This window comes from Zootermopsis nevadensis, unplaced genomic scaffold, assembly GCF_977971745.1.
Source record: "Zootermopsis nevadensis isolate Lab colony 2312 unplaced genomic scaffold, Znev_1.0 Znev_ptg000027l, whole genome shotgun sequence".
Lineage (NCBI taxonomy): Eukaryota > Metazoa > Arthropoda > Insecta > Blattodea > Termopsidae > Zootermopsis > Zootermopsis nevadensis.
The window spans coordinates 6,714,368-6,731,794 of record NW_028259159.1 but is presented as its reverse complement, the minus strand read 5'-3'; the positions used below and the strand labels follow the sequence as shown (position 1 = coordinate 6,731,794).

At 41.3% G+C, this 17,427-nt stretch overlaps 3 protein-coding genes across 7 annotated transcripts in view; 2 read left to right on the top strand and 1 right to left on the bottom strand.

The window, feature by feature from the left end:
• LOC110837987 (SET domain-containing protein 9) overlaps nt 1-17,427 on the bottom strand; it is a 34,022-nt gene that overhangs the window by 1,498 nt on the left and 15,097 nt on the right. For 4 of the 5 annotated variants that reach the window (XM_087356603.1, XM_022080731.2, XM_022080733.2 and 1 more), the window contains exons 7-9: nt 9,812-10,014; nt 9,329-9,463; nt 8,151-8,431 (exon numbers count right to left, since the gene is read on the bottom strand). In XM_087356603.1, the coding sequence (XP_087212729.1) occupies nt 9,434-9,463; nt 9,812-10,014 (233 nt within the window). In that variant the 3' untranslated portion in view covers nt 8,151-8,431; nt 9,329-9,433. Of the gene's footprint in view, nt 1-8,150; nt 8,432-9,328; nt 9,464-9,811; nt 10,015-17,427 lie in introns of those variants that run through there. The other variant, XM_087356604.1, reaches the window with a different exon arrangement.
• On the top strand, nt 761-7,806 carry Amyrel (Amylase related). The gene is made up of 11 exons (XM_022080729.2): nt 761-1,018; nt 1,475-1,626; nt 1,935-2,115; nt 2,708-2,823; nt 2,932-3,062; nt 3,425-3,547; nt 4,022-4,146; nt 5,194-5,410; nt 6,060-6,178; nt 6,521-6,676; nt 7,006-7,806. The coding sequence occupies exons 1-11, from the start codon at nt 842-844 to the stop codon at nt 7,015-7,017; spliced, it is 1,509 nt and encodes a 502-aa protein (XP_021936421.2). The 5' UTR covers nt 761-841; the 3' UTR covers nt 7,018-7,806.
• Nucleotides 13,680-16,737, top strand: LOC110837988 (uncharacterized). Its single transcript, XM_022080736.2, has 4 exons — nt 13,680-13,815; nt 14,646-14,804; nt 15,336-15,497; nt 16,400-16,737. Exons 1-4 carry the CDS (start codon nt 13,687-13,689, stop codon nt 16,544-16,546), a joined length of 597 nt encoding a protein of 198 aa, XP_021936428.1. The 5' UTR covers nt 13,680-13,686; the 3' UTR covers nt 16,547-16,737.

The window sequence follows — 17,427 nt, the reverse complement described above, 5'->3', positions numbered from 1 at the left end:
ACTGCAAAAGAAAATATGTCCATGACAATGAAGGAAATATTCACTGCTTACAGTGAGAATAATATGAAATCCATAAATACACTGCAAGGCGAAATACAGAGTTAGTGACTGGTAAAGAAGGCGGGCTTTAAAGCATCAAGTCAAGTGAAAGAGATGGGTGGAGTACGACACAACCAGTTGAGAGTCAAACAAGTAGCTTCGAAGATGATATTAAAATATAGGCAGTGTTTTAGGGTGTGGACTAGAGCAGTGGTATTCAACCATTTTTGTTCGCGTACCCCCAGATATAATTTCTCTTCAACTTTGTACCCCCAAAGTTGTTGGTGTATAATTCAAGTTATACGTAGTATATAATCTACATCTAAAATAAATTAAATAAATTACATTACTGATTATTCAGTGTTTATCATAAAATAATATATTTTTTAAAAAATTTCACGTACCCCCTAAGATGTCTTCGCGTACCCCAGGTTAAATACCACTGCGCTAGAGGACTGTATTCATGCTATTCACCATAAAAACAGGGATCATCAGATTTTTTGACACATGGGTCAGAAAGCTGAACAGATATAAACAGTGTGATTACAATGCATACAATCACATTACCATCCCAGACATGAATTAAATACGCTTAGATTAATTACAAACAGTCGTAACTAATGTGTACCATTGATCATTAACTCGGCATTTCAATGCATTCCATTTACTTTCCTGGGCGAACAATGTCTGCACGTCTCATTGTCCTTGGCAGTTAATCGTCTAACGACTGGATGTATGGGTTGCTATATAACGACCCACGCAAACTGTTGGCACGTAGTGAGTGAGCAACGCACACATTAAGATGAGGATGTCCCCACTCTACTCTCTGCTGCTGGCGCTGTCTGCAGTGAGCGCCCAGAAGGACCCCAACGTCGCCGAGAATACAAGTGCAATCGTTCATCTGTTCGAATGGAAGTTCGATGACGTAGCGGCAGAATGCGAGCGGTTCCTATCCCCGCAGGGCTACGCCGGGGTGCAGGTATTGCCAACCTTGGTTCATATATCACCAATCATCACATTACATTTCTATCGGTAGGATTTGAAATTTTCGCGGCGCTGAGTCCGAAGATGACTTGTCTTCTGGGTCGTAGCGCCCTGAGTGTCGTCCGGTTTCTGACACCACCAGACAATATTCTAAATGTCTCGCAATTGTTGATGCAGACTTTCGACTCGAAACCGCGCCGCCTTCGAATCCGGAAGAATACAGGCTACGATGATAGTTTTACTCAGTCCCTCAAAACAAATGCAGGTTTGTTATATAGAATTGCCGATTCCTTTCCCACCAAACGTTTTTTGTCGTTCAAGAGCTGGAGCGTAAGGAGACGTACGTAGAAAGCGTCACAAGGCCATCTGATTATTTATCACCGTTGTTTTGTTATTATTATGCAGTGGCTTGGACGATTACTTGGAAGTTTAATCTGGGCAATGCTTTCAGCTTTCACCAGTCAATGAGGTGATAAAACCAAATGTCAATGATCGCTCATGGTGGGAGAGGTACCAGCCCATCTCCTACAATATCATCAGTCGTTCTGGAAACGAGGATGCCTTCAAGAGCATGGTTCATAGATGTAACAACGTCAATGTCAGGTAACACGCTGACAATTCCTGGTAAAGTGAAGATGCCAGGCGGCATACTCATAAAGTCTGTTGCCGCAGAAACTTCAGATCAATGGTCATTCGGTTAATTAATTGGTTTACTCAATAGTTGTTCCTAACCAGACATATCAGTCAATTAATTACACAGTTAAAAGACCAAATAATTTCCTGTACAGTTCTCATGGTCAACCAGTCTGTAAATCACTTATCTGATTAGTTCCTTTGTTAGTCTGGTAGTATATTCACTGATTCATTAGTCGCTATCAGTTAATCCTGACTCAAGCATGCCTGCTTCTTAGGATCTATGTGGATGTAGTCCTGAATCACATGACCTCTAATTGGGGTGATGCTCTAGGGACAGGTAATAGCAGGGCCTTCACAGATGACTCTGTGTACCCAGCTGTCCCTTATGGGCCCGCTGACTTCCATCAACCAACCTGCATCATCGCCAGCAGTGATTACGGAAACAACGCCACTGCCGTGAGTAAAATGCTGCCACCGCATTTGTGCCTAACACTGTGACGGACACTGGTAGTGTGAACAGTGCAACGTAAATACCGCCCACAAAATGCCACCGATGTACAAACAGTCCAATCTCCCACACGCCAGTTTAGGAATCTACAAGTCCTGAATTTATATGGAGTTAAAGTTCCACTCATTCGTGCCCTCACAACTGTATGGAAGTAACCCATTACGAAAGAACCTCCAGATGTATTGGCTAGGAAGCTGGATGGCGGACAGAACTAGTTTGAAACTCACTGGGGAGAAAAGAAGGAAGTATATAATTTCACTGACCATTTTTTAAATATCTGGATCTTTATAACACAGTGATTTTTATGGCATTTCTTGAAAGGTGTCTCATAAAAAATGCTATCTGTAGCAGCAGTTCATCTGACCAGCCTCACATAAATATATAAAATAAAATAAAAATAACGAAATTTTTACATAAAATGGGTTGATTAATATTATACATATCCAGTTCTTGCATTAGCACAGGAAAACAAAACTTCCTTAAACTTCAGTTTGGGAAGCGCTGGTCTTTCTGAATGACTGAAGTTCATTGACATTGCAGGTCAGAGACTGTGAGCTGAGTGGGTTACATGACCTCAATCAGACCTCGCCCTACGTCAGAGAGCAGATCATAAGTTTCTTGAACAAACTTGTGGATGCAGGAGTGGCAGGCTTCAGGTTTGTATCTACTTGAACACGTGGCTAACTATCAGCTTCTCACAAAAGACTCCCTACCATAAAATTAGTTCACATTCAAACAGGAAATAATCTCTTAACTTCGTTCAGAGTGGATGCTGCCAAGCACATGTGGCCAGAGGACCTACAGTACATCTACAACCAGATCAAGGACCTCAGCACCCTCCATGGGTTTGCACCCCAAACAAGGCCGTTCATCTACCAAGAAGTCATCGACTACGGTAAAAGAAAATGAAACTTTGCATGAAACAGAAAAAAATATAAATCCCCCTCTGAAAAAGTCATACGTTTTACAATTTCCTTTCAGTTAATTCGCTAAAAGAACAAATGTAGGTCGTGGGGGAGCAGAGTATTAAGATATTAAATGGCTCGAGATATGGTCGTGCACGTGCACGCCAAAATATGAGGAGCCGAATGAAACTGTTTCACAACAAAAGTCATGTAGATGATAAGTGATATTAATATAGAAAAAGAAAACACACTATCACGATAATTGTTATAGGGTTAGAAATTCAAGTTAACAGCAGAGCTCCTGTTTGGTCGCTTTTAAATATTCCGAAGCCTGCTCTTGCAACTGTTGCAGGAAGCGAGGCTGTTAAGAGCGGAGAATACTCTGATCTTGGCAGGGTGACCGAGTTCAACTACGGCACTTACTTGGGGAAGGGATTTTCTGGAGATTACCCCATCAGTCACTTCCACAACTTTGGTAAGTCATAGGGTTTTATTCCAACACCAAGAAATCAACTGCTGTAATGGAACCAGAAGGTTCATTACTGTGTTCACAAAAGCCCACCAATGGTTGTAATCTTTAGCCAGTAGAATCAGTTCCATGTCCTCATATCCTTTTTCTACAAGTTTCATTTTAATATTAATATTATCCTCTCATTTAGGCCTAGGTCTCCCAACCTATGTGTGCTGCATGGCAAACCCATCTCATCAATCTTTTAGGCCTGTATCTCACATCATCCATTTCTCGTCTTGAACGCCATCAAGTACATCAAAATAGGTCACGGCAGTTTTTGCTTCAATCACTCAATCCTGATATTTCATATCGATCATCCTGCCCTTAAGTCAAATCTACGTCATTAAACAACAGAACCTGTGGCGTGTGTGCAGGCAACCTGCCACACAGCTTTTCTGATTTTTTTTTTAAATTTTATTTTCCCGTTCTGCTGATCAGGATCAGACTGGGGGATGCTGGATGATGGTGATGCTCTTGTGTTTGTGGATAACCATGACAACCAACGCGGTTCAGGTGGAGGAGGAGCCAACATCCTCACCTACAAGCAGTCCAAACTCTACAAGGTATGCATACCTAACAGGAATTTATCTGAACATTTGATAGTTAATCTTAATCGTCATCATCATCATCATCATCATTGGCGCTACAACCCAGGGTGGGTCTTAGCCTGTTCGAGCTTTCATAACAAATGACTTTTACAGGGTGGGTGTGTTAGCCCCACACCCAACCCCCCAAACCTGGAGGACCAGGCCTCCATATTTATATCTCCCGGAGGCAGGGTGGTCCAGCTATACCCCCAGGCACTGGGTACCCATTTTAGTCGCCTCTTACGACACACATGGGCTGCAGTGGGGCTATTCTTATTCTCTGACCACAACACGGAGAGACAGTTGCTCAGCTGGTCAAGCAATTCCTCAAATGCTCATGTTCACAGGTCATATTCTGAGCCAGTGAAATACATATAATTTCTTCCAGAAGTTTCTAATGAGATCAGACTTGAGATTTTCATTGGTGGTCTTCTGGGTTGCAACACCATGTGGTATAGGCGGTTAGCAACGTTCCTAAGAAACTTGCTGCCTTGTATCATTAAGCGAAAATGTTTAGTAACCACCTGCAAGACCATATGGGGCAGGCAACCCATGAGCCCATGGTCAACAAGAATCAGATGGAAGGCTAATATTAAAAATATATCTTATGAGGTTAAAAATTTGAACTGAAGTATTCCATAATCATATTCAGTTATGGGCACCATTGCTAGAGCTGTTGAACGTTTGGGTTCTATTACCAGAGAGTTAATTACACAAAACAAAATGGCATGCTCTGTACTCTGTAATAAGGTATGATGGTAACCCTGTACATTACAAACCCGTAAACTGCCCTGAGCCATTATAAAATTAAGTACAAACATCCCCATTACAAAACATGAAAAACTGGGATTACACTGGAATTCAAGCATTTAGCCCCCTTCATATTTCCCTATTAAACACCGCAACTGTAACTCATTCAAAATTGGGAAACACAAAATTATAATGAACTCTGATACACAAAGATGTCTCCGTGTCTCTGCATAAAAAATAAAAAAGTTCAAAATGATGCAATTTCTCTTCCAGATGGCAGTGTCATTCATGTTATCATGGCCTTATGGGTACCCACGTGTAATGTCCAGCTACTATTTTGATACCCATGACCAAGGGCCTCCACAAGACTCAGACCAGAACATTCTTTCTCCTACAATAAGTGCAGATGGAACATGTGGGAACGGCTGGGTGTGTGAGCATCGGTGGAGTCAGATCTACAACATGGTGGCCTTCAGAAACGTGGTCAAAGGTTAAGGGACTTCATACTCATAACAGGTCGACATTAAAACAATCCAACTTCAGCGAGAAGAACCAAATAAAACGTTTGGCAGCGATTCAAGATATTCAGTTATAATTTGGTGACCAACTGAGGTTACTGTTGAAAACTTAATATTTTCCACACGGTCACCAAACTGACATTTTACGTTCTGAAGGGCACGTGCATATTTTCTGAAGACTTTACTGCACACCAAATGCCAGAACGCTACATAAGAGGCATTACTGTTGGTCTCAGTGCAACATAGTTCATGACTGTCAGTATTACTGATGGCAGGAATCTAAAAGTTAAAGACTAAGGCGGAGTTACCAAATCTTACACAGCGCTTAGACGAAGTTTCGTGGAAACCGATTCATTAGTTCAAAACTTACTCGGAGCAGAGGCACACAAAATGATACCATAAACCCATCTATAAAAAATACACCTATAGAGAAAGTACGCTGCCTTATAAGGAACGCGTATGTATAAGTCACAGACAAATTAAATTACACTGAAGTACTGTGTCTATGCTAGAGCTGAAGTAATCACATCACAACTGCAAACTTACTAACTGAATTTTCATTAAAAATCCTTGCATCAGAATACACGGATGTTAACCACTGAACACGGTCTAATGTTTCAGGAACACCAGTGACAAACTGGTGGGACAATGGAAGCCAACAGATTGCCTACAGCAGGGGAAACCTCGGCTTTGTCGCTTTCAACGACCAGTACAACACTGATCTCAAGCAGACAATACAGGTGGGATTCTAGCTTTCTTTGCAGAGAAGATAAGAATTTATTTGAAGGAAAACATGCACTGTAAATAAAGTTAAGGAATAAAGGGCAAGCCTAGTTGAAGTAACTGACATACTAAATAGACAGTTACGGATTAAACCGTGCACGGCAGCCAAAATGCGGATTGTGGCGTCCTGGGTTAGGTTCCTCTGAGAAGCTGGTAACAATTAATGAAATGTAACAGAATGAAGTGTGTGAATTATGAAGTAATGGCACAAAATTGATTAAACTAGATGAACTGTATGGTAATTCACATATTTGCACAATGACGCAACAAGATATCCACCTCACTGCTATGTATTGCAGACAAGTCTACCTGCTGGGACTTATTGTGACATAATCTCTGGAGAGAAGCAGGGCAGTTCCTGCACTGGCAAGAGTGTTACAGTCGACACAGATGGGAAAGCATACGTCGAGATCCTATATTCAGAAGAAGATGGAGTCCTGGCCATCACAGTGGCGGTATGTGAACCCAGAACCCCTTCCTCTCACAGGCAACAACTCATATAAACGCTGTATCAAAACATCTATTTTATCTGTTTGATTCGTTCTCAAGTTATTTAATGAGGTCGTCTGAACTCCAAATGTCATGTGGCATCAAATGAAATAGTGAGCAAAGCCCATGCCAAGAATTAAACCCAGGTCAAATAATCTTTATCCAGTCATTTACTGACTGCCTCACTTCTGCTCACAAGCAAATATCACAGTTCTGAGACTGGCGAGTATTACGTTTCCTAGCAACAGCTGTCAGCAGAACAAAAGAAAGTTGAAATGTAAATTTTCTGTTTCAGTCAAAGTTGTGAAACCTGAAACTGCTGTCCAGTCTACAGAAAGTTTCCAGAAGAGGTTCTGAAACTGTTAAAACTACAGCAAAACAATTCTGTACAGATAAGCCTGAAGTTAGTGCAGCAGCACCAATTTATCGCACTAGCGGCAATACAAACACCTTTCGTCATAAAGCAGAAGCGTATTCACTTATTCCGGGGTTCATATATTTTCTCTCTCCCCACAAACATTTCTCTATGGACATAAAAATACATGAATACCTTTTCTGAAAATATAAGTCCTCTCGAGAATTTTTGCAACACACGCCCCTTCCTTGAACGGACACACGGCACAAAGCACAAAGTGTTTCTCAAATTATTTCCCTACTGATATCTTGAGCACTCTTTAGAAAATGACATTCGTCACGCGCAAAACCCTGAAGCATAACGCCCATAAATTTTTTTAATCTCTGAATCTGCCTTAAAATAAAAAGCCTCAATTACACATTTTTTGGTAAATTCTTTAAGATTTCATGTGTGCCCAAGGTATTCACCAACTACAATTCTGGAACTGTGGGTTCATCCGAGTTCTTCCAATATTAATTTTAATATCAGCTTTCCAAAACATAGCATATCTTTACTTCTGTAAGTGTTTATCGCTTCTCTATTTGTGTCACATGTGTGGCTCGCTTCATGTGCTTTCATTCAATTCTTTGTTCTTTGTAACGCAGTCACAGACCAAATCTGGATAACAATAAAGATAAATATGATGATAAATAATACGCTTAGGATGTGACAAGGTATGTTTATAAATGCCATTTACATTTACTCCTTTTTTAATTTGGTTTCTTGCCCTCACTCTTTTTCCACCGTAAGTAACCTCCTAATGGCTAGATCGACAGCGTGAACGCATATTACCAGGCCAATGATGAGAATGGGTGGAAAACAACGACTGTGACCTGTTTCAGGCACTATCCTACGCACAAGTTTGGAGCCTCACAGAGCCACATTTAAGAAACAATACTTCTGAAGCCAAAGCTCGTCCAAATATTTAACAATTCATTCCGTACCGCAAAGAAAACACAAACCTTCTCCATTACAAAGATAAATCAGTTAAAGCCGTTTAAGAAAATGGTCGCTGTTTGCATTGAGAATCACACAAAACCCATAAATACAAGACGAAGAGTTTTTATTGATTATCGAGGCAGGTGTGACATATATATATATATATATATATATACCACTGGATTGTAAATGCTAAACGTGACAATGACAGTTGTTAACGAAAAATGCAACTGAGACCATTTTAAAATCTCCAAGAAATGTACAAATTAAAGGTTAAAAAAGAACTAGAATCTTTATACACTGTCAGTTCTTGAGAAACAGGCTGTAGTCTACAATTGAAAGTCACGATGTGATGCGCCTCAGAACATTGGAAGTGCTGTCGGAGACGCTGGAAATTAAAATGACACACAGCATGTACCATCGTTTCGATACATCGAAAAGAACTGACATAGTGCTGTAAATGGCGTTAACTAAAGAATGAAACTAAAGTACATTTTCTCCTAGGCCGGCCAAGCATCAGGTCTGAGAGCCAACATCTCACAGATCAATTGGCACAAACGAATTTCATCAGGAAGAATTAATTAATAACTGGTATGATAATTATGATTATGACAACAAAGTACTGTACATCCTCTTCGTCATCATGTCATAATTTTTAGCCTAATTTCCGTCTTGGTTGCTCGGTCACTAAAGTGACCGTCTACAAATCAGATGTCCAGGATTCGAATCCCAGCAGGGGCAAGGGTATATTTTCTACCAGGACTGTGTCCGCACCAGTTCTGGAGGCCTCCCAGCCTCACAACACTACAAACAAGAGGGCCTTTCCCTAATAGTAACAATGAATGGTGCGTGTATCTAATTACACACCTCCAACTAGTTCCGAGGTTATGAATGCGTGGATATTTAACTCCACTCCCTCAATACGCCATCATCGAGAGGCGCTTCGAAACAGAGGACTTAACGCTCAGGTCTTCAAATCAGAAAGTACGGACTTCAAGAGTCAAGTTATCGGTTTCATTAACTGTAGTTTCTGGTGGATTCCCAAGATCTGTTCAGGCAAATGTGGCTTCAAATAGGCCACGACCACTCCCTAATGCTCTACAACTTGGCAATGAAGAGCATCTTCACGTCTCATTTGGCACAAAATAACCTCTTTCAGACAACTAAAGTGCCTCAGTCAGGAAATTCCACAAGGCTTCGGCTCTGATCCCAGTCTTTAGCCAGATAAATCCAATCCACACCCTACTGAACTTAAATACGAACGAGAGATCGGTATAACAGTTACCTGCACTGCGGGCCCATGGACAATTCTGAAGACAGGACTTGACCTTGCACTTAAATCCAGCGGCCACGTAGGTACAATCGGAGCAACAGCGGGGCTGGTCCATGATCACCCAGTTCGCTTCGTACGACTGCTCCTCTGAAACACGTGCACGGACGTAACAATGAACACATATTCCATCCTCACCTTCCTTCGGCCCAAATATCCTCCTCATACGTTTTACATTACAGTGTTATCAAGCTCGATACAGCATAACTGAATCAGAATTCTTTTTACGACAGCATTATTCATGACAACTCCAGTATTAATGGCTTCACGCAACATTTTGCATGCTACGAACGAGATATGTCGTATTAAAACCTCTTCGGTGTGTTATCTGTGAAGAGAAACCTGTCCTGCCACCTCTTGACATTTTAACACTACGAAACAATGGAGAATCCGCAAGCTGAAATCATCCTCGCGGTAGACCAAGTGACAAGAACTCACCTTTCTGAAATGTAACGTTGATCGGCGCAGAATCTGAACTTGTCTCGGCGCCGCCCAGCAAACCACCGGAGGTAACAACAATGTAGAGCAAGGCTGCCAACATTCCTGAACAGACAGACATTCTACTTCGCGCTGGACTGAGGCTTTTGTGGCCTTGGGGCTCTCACTTGCTTCTGTTGCGAAACGAACTGCAGTAGCGGCTCCTGGAGGACAACAATGGCAGCAACTGTTTAAAATTTGCAAGTGCTACACTCTGTTGTCAGAAACAATTAACGAACTGACAAAAGCAACAGTTCTCAACCCGCGGCCAGCGCCGATTTTTCAGTAATGCCGCGTTGCCCTAGTTACCTAATATAAATTTATTATCATCCGATTCGAGCTACACGTCCAACCCATCGTTCAGTATCCCCAACACCGCTCACGAATTTCCACACTTCGCAGCCACCAACATTCCTGATTATTTTGTAGCAATGACGCAAAAGCAAATGGTTTCCAATGCGTAGTGTAGCAGTTGGTACTACTTCGTATTTGGAAAGTATCTTGTTCGAACTTCAGCACCATTTACCAGATATAATTTATCGTGACTGGGACAATTAATAGTTTTATCTTCAGTCCCCATGCTTCAGGAGAGGGAGTTAAGAGCCCGAGGCAATTTCCATTCTAATTAATCTCTTTTTGATGTGAAATCAACCCTTTGAAGTCAAAGATCCTATAAATAATATTTAAGAAATCAGCCCGTACCGCGAAGAAAACACAACGCCTCACCGTTACAGAGATCGACTGGTTAACGCTGTTTAAGGAAATAATCGCTGTTTATAATGAGACACGCGCCACGTACATGATATTTACCCATTCAGTCCGTACCGCGAAGAAAACACAGCCCTCCACCATTACGTGGATCAACTGGTTAACGCTGTTTAAGGAAATAATCGCTGTTTATAATGAGACACGCGCCACGTACATGATATTCACACATTCAGTCCGTACCGCGAAGAGAAAACAGCCCTCCACCATTACGTGGATCAACTGGTTAACGCTGTTTAAGGAAATAATCGCTGTTTATAATGAGACACGCGCCACGTACATGATATTTACACATTCAGTCCGTACCGCGAAGAGAAAACAGCCCTCCACCATTACGTGGATCAACTGGTTAACGCTGTTTAAGGAAATAATCGCTGTTTATAATGAGACACGCGCCACGTACATGATATTTACACATTCAGTCCGTACCGCGAAGAAAACACAGCCCTCCACCATTACGTGGATCGACTGGTTAACGCTGTTTATAATGAGACACGCGCCACGTACATGATATTTACACATTCAGTCCGTACCGCGAAGAAAACACAGCCCTCCACCATTACGTGGATCAACTGGTTAACGCTGTTTAAGGAAATAATCCTTGTTTATTCTGAGAATCGTACGAAAACCCGTCCATCCGAAGGCCAGTAACAATAAGGGCTGACGTAGTTGGCCAGAAGTGGATGATCGTGTGCGAACTAAGACGCATTGCCTCTGCCCGCACAAGAGGAAGTCGTTTAAGTACTGGAGGCGGCGGAAGCGATGTTTAAATTCCATTCTCTCAGGGACTCAGTTGGCAAACCTGGCGACATATGCGAAAACTGCAACCGAAGGGCACAATCTTAACAGTTTCCACGCTATAAACGAGATATCTCGTTTTAGACGAGCCTGCTCTTCAGGGTTTTGTCACCGTCCATTATTTCTGACTTTTAACAGCTGTAAATTATGCAACCACGCAAACACAAACCTCTCCTAATAGAATTTGTATTCTACACTCGTGTCAAGGTGATCGAACAGTGGGATATTACGTGGGCAGGGCAAGTACCACGCACGTTGGAGACGTAAAATTTTTGCGTTTTAGTCTAATTACCAGAAGCGAAGAGACCATTTGGAAGACTTAGGAGTCGATGGCAAGATAATATTAAAAAGGGCATAAAACGTCTTAAAGACGACCGGTTGGTTGTGAGCAAACAGTAATGAACCTTGTGGTTGCATAAAAGACAGGGAATTTCCCTGACCAAATGAGCGACTGCCAGCTTCTCAAGAAACACCGAGCTCCACGAACAGCACATTGCAGGTTGTATAGAAGCAAGCATTTTAATAATATGCAGCAATGTATTTTAAGCCATTAGTCCGTACGAACCTGACCAATCTCCGTCGCTCTGACGTCGTATTTCCCTGGCGAGACGTCGCTCCTCACGCAAACTGAGCTACATTAACTTTAAGCCGCCTTATATACGTGGCCACAGCTTTGTGTGTGTGTGTGTGTGTGTGGGGAGTAAAATCTTACCAACCGCGATTATGATTCCGTCTCCTCATCGGACGTCATCAAAATACGTCGTTAAATAATATACGACTCAGCTATATTCTTTTTTTTTGTTTCAACGATTTAATGGTAAACATTTTACTTCAGCAATATAAAAAGCATTCTTACGTTGGTATTACTGATGTAAGACGAGTGGAGGGGCTAAAGTTATTTTCCACGCATTCTTAACCTCGGCACTAGAATGTTCTGAGTGATCAGGTTCATGCCCCGGCCGCTTTACTTCCAAGGAAAAAACCTCCTGGTCCCCATTGGATACGAGGGTGGGTGAACCCCTTTACTGACTGGGCTAAATAGTGTCATAAACTTTGATTTAGGTATGAAGATTTCCGTCTTCTGGGTTGTTGCGCTGTGTAGTCTGGTCGATGTTAACCAACGTTTCAGAGGTCATACTGCCTCCATCATCAGGGCGATGATGACGGAGGCAGTATGACCTCTGAAACGTTGGTTAACATCGACCAGACTACACAGCGCAACAACCCAGAAGACAGAAATCTTCAAAGTCACCGTCCTGATGATGGAGGCAGTATGACCTCTGAAGCGTTGGTTAACATCGACCAGACTACACAGCGTAACAACCCAGAAGACAGAAATCTTCATACTCTGATGACGGAGGCAGTATGACCTCAGAAACGTTCGTAAACATCGACCAGACTACACAGCGCAATAACCCAGAAGACAGAAATCTTCATCGCCCTGATGATGGAGGCAGTATGACCTCAGAAACGTTGGTTAACATCGACCAGACTACACAGCGCAATAACCCAGAAGGCAGAAATCTTCATACTCACCGCTGTGAGAACCTCAAGTCTTTGATTTAGGTAATTTATAAAAATATTAAATAAGTTTGTGCTACCGCAAATGTGCGTGGTGTTTGAAAACCATTTCGTCAAAAATATGATTTAAGACGTACTTAAGTCTCACTGTGGTCATTTTAAATGCAAGGTGCTCAGAACCCCACAGACGGGGCCACATCGTGCAATATCCGCTTCAAAACACAGTTCATATGCGTGACTTTATCATAATTTCCCACGGGATTTTAGAGCCAATGTGTACGCCATTCTCCTGACGCAGTCGGATGGCTGGACACTATTCATAAACAACAATGTTATACGGTGATGCCATCTACCGATAACACAAATTCAACTGTATTAGCGTGACGTTTCCTGAACTGGTTCAAGTTTTCGGCTTCGAAAAAAAAAAATTAAAAAAAAATTAAAGTAACTTTGTTGTGTTCAAAAGCCACATTTTGTGAAATACGAAAAATGTCGCGATAATTTAAAACACACCAGTCTACAAGATACAGCAGTAATATGTTAATGCAAAAAAATAAATATTCACGTAAGGTCTGAAACTACTCGACAAGGGTGAGATGAAGTCAGAATGCCGGAACACAAGTGCGAAGTACGTCACTCCATGCCTATCGCATGGAGTGACACAAGAACACATAATGAATGACTATAATCCGTCAGGAAACGAGCAGTTGCGTGCCTGAGATGTTATCACTCGGTTAAGCATCGGTCATCAGATGAACACGAATAATGAATCTTCAGTCACACATATAAACCGAGTGTATCCGGCGTGTCGAGTCAGACTCACAGCGATGTTGGCTACACTCTGTGCATTTCTTCTAGCCTGGTCTGCATCAGCATCAGGGGTAAATATCTCTTACAAATAAGACTAAGTGCGTTGGTCTATTACCATCCAGCTTCCCTTACCATTAGCCTATTACGTCATCCAAATACAAGACACAATGTGATTTGCTTATTAAAAAATTCACAACAATTTTCAACTAATTTCAGACTCTTTATATTATCCAACTGAATGTTCGACAATGACGTATCGTAATTATTACTCTAGACTCTCTAAAGGAGCCGCCACGGTGGTCTAGTGGTTAGAACGCTGACCTTGTAATCCTGGGGTCTCGGGTTCGATTCCCGGCGGTGCCCGAATTTATAACTTGTGTTGGGCAAGGCCGTGGTCTAGGCAACACGGAGTTTTCCTCCGTGGCATCCCAACAATTACTCCATTCACACACAGAAGAAGGCAATGGCAAACCACTTCTGGATCATCTGCCAAGAACGTATATGAACAGGTCCCAGTCCGAGAAAAGGATGGAAGGATCCTGTTCATATGGACCTGTCGTCAGACAGAACGCTCAATAATAAAATAGTCTAGCGGTTAGAACGCTGGCCTTGTAATCCTGGGGTCCCGGGTTCAATTTCCGGTGGTGCCCGAATTTATAACTTGTGTTGGGCAAGGCCGTGGTCTAGGCAACACGGAGTTTTCCTCCGTGGCATCCCAACAATTACTCCATTCACACACAGAAGAAGGCAATGGCAAACCACTTCTGGATCATCTGCCAAGAACGTATACGAACAGGTCCCAGTCCGAGAAAAGGACTGAAGGAGCCTGTTCATATGGACCTGTCGTCAGACAGAACACTACAAATAAAAACTCTCTAAAGGTTATGTCTCTCTCTTACAGTATGAATATAAAATACTGTATGTTGACGCAAAGGTAACGAAATCCTCTCCGGAATACTTCGGCAAGAATCTAGTCATCGAAGTTCTGAAATACAATGACACCATGCCCGTCCTAAATTGTTCGTTCACCTTGTTAAAGGCGTTCCCAGAAGACATGACAGTAAGTGATTGGAAACATAATTCATGATTTATACGCATCATATATTATCAAAGTCATCAAAACAAAGAGAAATGACGCACGGGAATGTAACTCCGATTTACCGTCTGTTAGATAAGAACGACATAGAAAAATATCTATACTTCTCCCGAGATTCAAACCAGTGTCACGTTTCTTAAACTTTCGATTCTTCTCAGTACAAACTCGTGACAATTCACGTGTGTGTGTGTGAAGAGTTTAAGATTCCTCAATTCCAGCTGGAAGTGCCTTAAAATGGTTAGATGTATGCGAATTTCCGAATTATTGTACAAACGATAGCATCAACCATTTGGTTCAGCCTTTGTTGGTAAGGACGAAGATATCACCTTCCCATAAACGTGAAACGTAGCTTCGTCGCTCAAACTTTGAGAGTTTCTGTTTCTATCGGCATGCCGCACGTTACCATCCTTTGCACCATTCAAGTCTGGCGATTTTTTGTAATGTGTCAGGAAATTATGAACACCCTGTACATTATTGACAAACATTTGTTTTTAGGTTGAAGTGGAGGGGCTTACAAAGCAAAACAACAATGTTTACAAGGCAGGGGCATTCAGAACCTCAAAAATGAAGTATTGTGATTTTCTTGTGGAAAAACCCCAGTACGCAGGCGTACTTACAGACTTTGGTAATATGGTGAAGAGGTGCCCCATGTCTGCGGTAAGTATACAAACGCCTAATTCTGAATGTCATGCAATCGTCAGAAAATCCCTTGTTTCTAATTACACAAACAACTTTTTCATACCACATTACATCCTGAGTTGGGGATGTAGTAAAGATAAAACGTAATATTTAACTTTTATTTTAATCCGTCTTATCACAATATTTAAAATTTCTTATAATTAACATAATAAAATATTATTGATGTTCCATATCGATTGATCGATTTACATTTCGGAACATTTACACAACATGTTTCAGTTTTTATAAAACCATCATCAGGTGTATTTGAGTTTTAAGTTCTTAGATATATTTTACACCTGATGATGGTTTTATAAAAACCGAAACATGTTGTGTAAATGTTCCAAAATGTAAATCGATCAATCGATATGGAACATCAATGATATTTTATTATCTTAATTATAAGAAATTTTAAATATTGTGATAAGACGGATTAAAATAAATAATTGTTATAATATTCACAATATGACGCAATTACACTATCTTATAAAATGTAATATTTAACTTTTATTTGGAGACTAAACAGGTCTCAAAAATATATAAAATATATAAATATATAAAAAGAACCACAAGCCATACATAAAATAAGATGATCAGCTTCAGGCTCGACTCAACTATGAACAGTGACTTGTGTTTAAAATCTCTCGCTCGTCCACTAAAGCAGCCTGACGACTCACCTCCATCTTGAATGGGTGGAAACTTTAACTCCACATTCCATACACCCTTTGTGGACAAGGCACTACAGTTACGTCGCCATTCAATCACACAAAACAGTGCGCAAAATAATTCAGAGAAGCATCTCGCTATTTTAAATTCACCCAATTAATTTTTACCACGGCAATTCTTAAATGCATTACCGAAATTTTACTATTGTCTTACAGGGTAAGTACGTAGTTAATAACGCCATCGTTGATGAAACGAGGTTCCCACGTTTGCCAGGCATCAAAGGATGGCGCTTGGATGTTACATTAAAAGTGAAGAAAACCACCATATTTAAGGTCTCGATATTTGTCAGAATAGATTCGTAAGCGATGAAACTGCATTCTCTTCCTGCCTTGTGTCTTTATTTCACGTCCTGGATGTTCGACGTAAAGAAACCAAGAGTGGCACAACAAATCAATCACGCACAAGATCTGGTCCTATTACACTTCTTTTTGTGCTTTAAATGATGAATTTTGAAACTTACGTTGTGTGAAATAATAAATACAAATATCATGCAGCATTATCGTTAACATTATTTAGTTTTTTCATAACAACGGTTACGTAAACATCTGCGTTCAGGAAGCCTTAAAATAATACTTAATCCTACTTCGAAAGAAACGCGTCTTCTCGTCTGCAGCGTTAGATGTAACACAGATATTCTACTCTAAATCCCAACGTTTCTGACAACGGTGTGTTATATCTAACGCAAGTGGTATTTTAGACGTTGTCCGTCGTCAATATTTAAATTAAATTACAACATTTCAGAAACTGGATCCTATTCCACCTTCAGGTATAAAAAGGGGGGAGGACAGAAACCCTGACTGTTGGGCCCCGCAAGTTGAGCTGGCGTCAGACCTCGACTAGGTCCCGTTCTATGTTGGCAAACCTGCATGCAATGCCAAGGTTAAGAGTAAGTGAAGTCTCGCCTCCACCAACCAGTACCTTCATGTCCCAGGAGTCTGCAATTGTCGGCTGACGCACTGAGACAGAAACTGGCCGAGTTTCATTAGGCCACGCATGAACAGCATGGTACTGTAGGTCATTTAACCCCCAACTTTGACCGTCCGCCTTTCCAACATGGAAAACATGCAAACTCATTAACTGATACTAAGACGACAGTCCCTTGATGTATTGCAGGGGATGGAAGTGACAATGCACACAGAATTTTGGTGTGGAAACATGGTAAGAGGAAACACTCTACACTTTA

What these genes read in the sequence shown, in the direction of transcription:
- Amyrel (XM_022080729.2), top strand. Translation starts at nt 842, where the DNA reads ATGAGGATGTCCCCACTCTACTCTCTGCTGCTGGCGCTGTCTGCAGTG. An exon ending in AGCAGTCCAAACTCTACAAG is followed by an intron (nt 4,147 to 5,193) that starts GTATGCATACCT and finishes TTTCTCTTCCAG; the next exon opens with ATGGCAGTGTCATTCATGTT. An exon ending in CTTCAGAAACGTGGTCAAAG is followed by an intron (nt 5,411 to 6,059) that starts GTTAAGGGACTT and finishes CTAATGTTTCAG; the next exon opens with GAACACCAGTGACAAACTGG.
- LOC110837988 (XM_022080736.2), top strand. Translation starts at nt 13,687, where the DNA reads ATGAACACGAATAATGAATCTTCAGTCACACATATAAACCGAGTGTAT. An exon ending in GGTCTGCATCAGCATCAGGG is followed by an intron (nt 13,816 to 14,645) that starts GTAAATATCTCT and finishes TCTCTCTTACAG; the next exon opens with TATGAATATAAAATACTGTA. An exon ending in CGTTCCCAGAAGACATGACA is followed by an intron (nt 14,805 to 15,335) that starts GTAAGTGATTGG and finishes ATTTGTTTTTAG; the next exon opens with GTTGAAGTGGAGGGGCTTAC.